Raw genomic sequence first — 6,050 nt, forward strand, 5'->3', positions numbered from 1 at the left:
TTTCATTAGGTAACATGAATACAAAGCTGGTGAGAGGTGGTTAGAATAGGATGGGAGGCAAAAGTATGTGTAACCAATCGAGAGGCAGAGTCCCAAGTGTGGGGAAAAATAGTCGGTCCCACGGTTGGGTAAAGAAAGTTTGTAGTCAACAAGGTATGCAGGAGTCATGAGGCAAATAGCAAAACGTACAAGAAAAAAATTACATGTATAACGACTTGGCCATTGTAAGTTCAGAGTTACTCGCCCCAACAGGTGACCAAAAGCTCGGGAGAGACAGGGGAGTGTGGTGGGGGTACCTGTACCAGACAGGGAGACAACCAGGGCAGACGGTGAACAGATCGCCAGGTGGAATCCAAGCAGCAGTGCAACAGTAGTAGGTGACACATCCACTTGGGTGAAGCTTTTATTTCTGGAGGCAGATTTCTTGTAGAAAATGCCAGTGAATGATCTTTGAACGGCTGGTGGGAGCTTCAAAGGATGCTTCAAAGACTCCTGCCACTTGTTGGGCCCAAAGGCCCAACTCAAAATCTATCCTTTTGTATTAAAAAAAATTATATAAAAAAGTATGAGTGTTCACATGCAACTGTGTCTCTCTTTCTGAGGGGGTGTGCAATCTCCATTGGGAGAATGTGTCGGGGCATTTTAACTTACCAGACATTTGAGATGTTTACCGGACCCATATGCATTGGCTGCGTAACCTGATTAGGGCGTCCTCCCATGGTGCTCAGAATGACATATATCACATCTTAACAGAACATGCAACTCAAGGATGCAATGGCGTGGCCTTCTTTACCGAATTCCGATGTGGACTTTGAAGACAGCAAGATGAGTAATGAACTGCAAAATCACTAGTCTATGTCAATCTACTATCCCCCAGAGTAGAAAAGTTGACCTATGTCCTTCTGTGCGAGGATTGCCTATTCCAAACAAACTCCGGGACAGTTGTAGAATGATAGATCCTAAATTCAAACAACCAGTACATACATTTTTTAAAAAAAGAAATAATACTGATGCAACAGATCAGAACATTTAGCCGAAAACATTTTAAACTTGTATTTATACGCATTGTAAACGCAGCAGTAGGCTATGCGCAAATGTTAGGTTCATAATGCAATTACTTGAAATCTCTGATTTGGAGATGACGGCCTAATACAAAAAAATGGATTCTCTGATATTTCATTTTCCTTTACACAGTGTGCACTGAACTGACATGCAAGATTATTGCTGACACAGATGAAGGGAATTAAATAGTCTACAACGCGCACCAACGCTGTGCTCAACTCAAACAGTGGTGTGTAGCCTACTGTAGCTGCTGGCTGAAATTCAAAGCCTTTACTTTATCACGCCGAATGTAACTTTCCAGTTCCACTATTTTTGCCATGTTATGAAAACTAAATCAGACAACCACAAAAAGGCCAGAGCTGGCACTGGTTGCATGTGTGGGTATGTAGACACGCTAGCCATTGCGGATCCTCGTGATAAATTCACATTTTTTGTGGCCCCCATCAAACTTGCCCATCCTTGATCTATACTAATGTTCTTTGATTGAGATTACCAGTTTGATCCAGTACCGGTGCAATGTCAGTTTAGACAACGTACACAGTAGAAGCATAGTTTGCAGATGTAAAATGTAAAGCTGTATGAGCCTATTACACGGAAACATATATGTCATTGCTAGTTAAGTTGACATAACTAAACATTTTATGGCAGCAGAGTAACGTGAAAATAGAACTTGGGAAATCAAGTTGTTAATTAACTAGACCTAATATGAGACTGTCCCTTTGGAAAGAAGTGACATCCCAGCTAGTGTGGGTCTAACTATACAAAACACATACTAAAAGGATCATCTAAATTATCTAAAAGCACAGACGGACTCTTTCATGATTTTTATTTGAATGAATATAACATGTTTATGATTTTGTTGGACAAAAACACATTACCAGTTGTAAATAGGTTGATAAAATGAAAGTGAAGAGCCATCAACAGACAAAGCATTTCACAAATCAATTGGGAGAAAAATATTGTAAAATGTCTCTGTACCTTCTAAATACCGACCACATTTTCACATAGAAAGTATGCAATTATGTCCCTATTTATTCCACCTGGCCTCAGACAACATTAAACTTGTATGTGGATCCAAGGGGTATCGGGGTACAACATTTTGAGACACTGGACTCTCTCCTATGTGAGTTCTCTGATGTGACTTCATACTGGAGCGCCGGGTGAAGCATTTCCCACACTGTGTGCACTCGTAGGGCTTCTCCCCGCTGTGGACCACAGCATGTCTGATCAGGTTCCACTGCTTGGTGAAACTCCTGCCACACTGTTCGCAGGTGTGCGGTTTCTCTCTGAAACGCCTCTCAGTGGTGCCGCCCGACCTCCACTGAGTCCTCATTCTCTTCACCATGTTAAAACTACTGCGACTCAGGCTGTACCCAGAGAAGGTGGAGGTGGTGGCCATGTTTGACCCTGTCATGCACTCACTCATTCTCACTGTTGCTTCTGAAGCCCTGTGCTGATGCTGCCTTGGCTGTAAAGCTAAACTATTTCCATCATTATTTGAGTTCAGCGTCTCACTGCTCTGTTCTTCTGGCATCTGTTGTCTAGTCTCATCAGCCAATGTCCTGACATGTCTTTTCATGTGTGCTGCTGCACTGAACATGTTAGCATGTGGTTTCCCTCTAGAATGAACCGATGGCCCTACACCATCTGTCATAGTAGGCAGGGATGGCAGCCCACAATGAGATGGGAAAAAAGAGATATTCTGAGAGTACTCTTCTGAGGCATGAAATGAGAACATTTGGTGGCCATCGGGGTCAGTATCTCTGCCTGGATCCACAGATGTCCACAGCTGCCCATCAGTCTCATCCATGACAAACTGGTCAGGTCCTGTAAGGGCCGTGGTCTGATCCAGCTCCTCCTCTTTCTCATCCTTCACCATCACTAGATCTTGTGAGTCCTCATCTGGCCGGTGCTGCTCTGTGCTGAAAACGTCTGTAGATGTGAGCTGGGGTGTGCCTGGTTCCTCTGGACCATCAGAATTGGGGTAATGTTCCACTGAGTCTTCAGGAGATATGTTGGGTTGTGTGATGAAGTCCACATCACAATGCCGTTGCTCAAAGGATGGTGGTTGCCCAGGCTTGGAACCAGACTCTAAAGATTTAAGATAAAATAAACATTACACGACTGCTTTAGAACTGACTGTGAGTGTACGTGCCCTAGGTTTAGCCGAAATGACGCCACACCCACACAGTCTTCCATAGACAGACAGAGCAGTACCCCTTATGGTCGCACCCACCCTCTCCAGTGATCCTGAGCTCTTCCTGAGGGTCAGTCTTCCACACATCCTCTGCTGTCTCCTCATCTTTGATCAGTATGGGTTCAGTCTCTGCTCTCTGCTCCACATCTGTAGGCTGTAACATGGGACTGAGGTTATCACTCTGGGACACACCATATTTAACACTTTCATACTCATGAATCACACAAAAGCAGTAAAATCTCCTGAAAATCCAATAACAGAATTGATCCAAGAGGTCAGGTCTCTGTAATTGTAAAAGGTGATGCATCACACCTGGGCTTGAGAGTCCTCTTCAACAGCCATCTCTCCATCTCTCCACTGTGAGTTACTCCTCTGCTTATTCAAAACAATCTTGACTGGATATGAAGATCTTGCTGATGCCATGGGGTAAAAAACTGGAAAATAATTGTATTGAGTCGTATTAAAACATAGTAAAACATTTGGGTTTTGTACATGCAATCAATTTATCATGAATAACACATTACCTTTTCTCCTGACTCGCGTCTTCTTCAGCTCGCCCTCCATCATTTGACACTTCCTTTTCAGTACATCAATATCTCGCTGGCTTTGGGTCATTTCCAAACGTATAACTGCACAGCTATCATCAACTCGTTTGTTTATTTCTGCTACAGCTGCTTTAGCCAATACCTCCATAATAGATACCAACTGCGCCTGAAAATTGCAGCTGGCCATCTTGTCCAGTCCAAATGACAGAATTTGTATTCTCTGTGCTAAGTAAAGTCTCCAATTTCCGAGCTAATATGCAACAAACAATCAGTAAATGTTGACAAATTGCAACAATATTGCGTGTGAGATGCGTGCGCAATTGCAATCGCGCTTCCCTTCAACACGTGACATAAATATGTACTACCGTAAATACAAGACTGCAACAGCCCTTCAAAATTGGTATAATTATCACTGGCCTTGCCTGGCAGGTAAAAACGAGGTTCTGTTCTAGTCTGCATGTAGAGTGCAACTAGATTAATGTAAACTTAAAATAAACGTAATTGAATTATATATTCCAAGTAACTATTGCTTACTACATTAACTATAGCTGATTAACATTAAGAGGTTATTCTCTTAGGGTTTTTGAAGGCGCACATATATACACACTGAGTGCACGAAACATTAGGATGCCTGCTCTTTCCATGTAATAGCCTACATCTGGATTGTCCCCTTATTGTTGCCACCTGTTTAATCCACTTCAATCAGTGTAGATGAAGGGGAGAAGACTAGTTAAAGAAGGATTTTTAAGCCTTGAGACATGGATTATGTATGTGTGCCATTCAGAGGGTGAATGGGCAAGACAAAATATTTAAGTGCCTTTGAACAAGGTATGGTTGTAGGTGCCAGGTGCGCTGGTTTTGAGTGTGTAAAGAACTGCAAAGCTGCTGGGTTTTTCACGCTCAACCGTTTCCCGTGTGTATCACGAATGAGCCACCACCCAAAGGATATCAAGCATTGGAGTCAATAAATCAAATCGGCCAGCATCCCTTTGGAATGTTTTTGACACCTTGTAGAGTCCACGCCCTGACGAATTGAGGGCAAAAGGGGGGGTGCAACTCAATATTAGGAAGGTGTTCCTAATGTTTTGTATACTCAATGTAGTGGTATTAGATATAAAGTGTATGCATATCAGATAGTGTATAAGAAGATAGCGAGTAGTTGATTGAGCAACATGAGAGACTATGCATAAAAGTACAGTAATACTGATATGTCTGTGAGAGAAAGTGAATTTTGATTGTATGTGTGTGTGTATGGAGCTATGTGCATACAATGACTGTGTGTACACTGTGTGTACACTAACTGGGTGGTTGTTCTCTACAGGAGAGGAAGTAGAGCTGACTTCATCACCCACACCAGTTCACTGGAGCAGTGCAGGTTCACCTCCAAGACTAGAACAGGACCCACACAAACACACCTGTAGAGCGAGATACGGAGAGATAAAGTGTAAGCATGCATGGTTGTGACGACTCATCCATTCTTGATTAAATGATTTGTATATGTGGAAGTTTAAGAGTTAGAATGACATGCACCTTGATGTTTGCCCCACATTTTGACAGTTCTGTCACACTGATCCTGTCACTGTGTGCCGAGGGAGAATCCATCCAAATCGTCATCATTGAAAAAAGAAAATCAGTTTCATCAGAGGAAAAGAGAGACATGCTCCAGGAGTTGACATTGGGTGGCTGGTTGAATCACATGTTTCCCTTGGAATCTCCACACACACCCAACTCTGGAGACACGACACAGATTAACGATGCAGTTAATACATTATTCATATAACAACTTGTTTACAGATGATTCACAAGATGTATCAAAATGTGGATGTGAGTGTCATTGTACTGCAGTGCAGCAATCTCCCTCCACAGTCAATGCAGATATCCAGCCACTTTTTCCCTCACTAGTCCCGTCCATTTCTATCTCAATGTCACCACATGATGACAGGTCAGTCTTTGGGCCCATGGCATTCTAGGGAAGGCAGATATTACCATTCATCAATGGCCAAAATGCCAGAGGGGCTGGTCCATTTTTTGTGTAGTGGGCATATAAGGGATCCCTAAGAGGCTAACCTCTTAAGGATCTGCCACTATTTTTAAATTTTCACCTAAAATGACATAACCAAATCCAACTGCCTGTTGCTCCTGAAGCAAAGATATGCATATTCTTGGTACCAGTTGAAAGGAAACACTTTGAAGTTGTGGAAATGTGAAAGGAATGTAAGAGAATATAACACAATAGATCTGGTAAA

At 42.6% G+C, this 6,050-nt stretch overlaps 1 protein-coding gene across 1 annotated transcript; it reads right to left on the reverse strand.

Annotated features, from left to right (window-relative positions):
- Positions 1-1,871: 1,871 nt before the first annotated feature.
- On the reverse strand, positions 1,872-4,401 carry LOC127907663 (zinc finger and SCAN domain-containing protein 2-like). The gene is made up of 4 exons (XM_052464134.1): positions 3,784-4,401; positions 3,572-3,693; positions 3,299-3,413; positions 1,872-3,153 (listed from the first exon to the last, which is right to left on the reverse strand). The coding sequence occupies exons 1-4, from the start codon at positions 3,989-3,991 to the stop codon at positions 2,090-2,092; spliced, it is 1,509 nt and encodes a 502-aa protein (XP_052320094.1). The 5' UTR covers positions 3,992-4,401; the 3' UTR covers positions 1,872-2,089.
- Between the last annotated feature and the right edge of the window lie 1,649 nt (positions 4,402-6,050).

Source organism: Oncorhynchus keta, chromosome 15 (genome assembly GCF_023373465.1).
Source record: "Oncorhynchus keta strain PuntledgeMale-10-30-2019 chromosome 15, Oket_V2, whole genome shotgun sequence".
NCBI classification, from domain to species: Eukaryota; Metazoa; Chordata; class Actinopteri; order Salmoniformes; family Salmonidae; genus Oncorhynchus; species Oncorhynchus keta.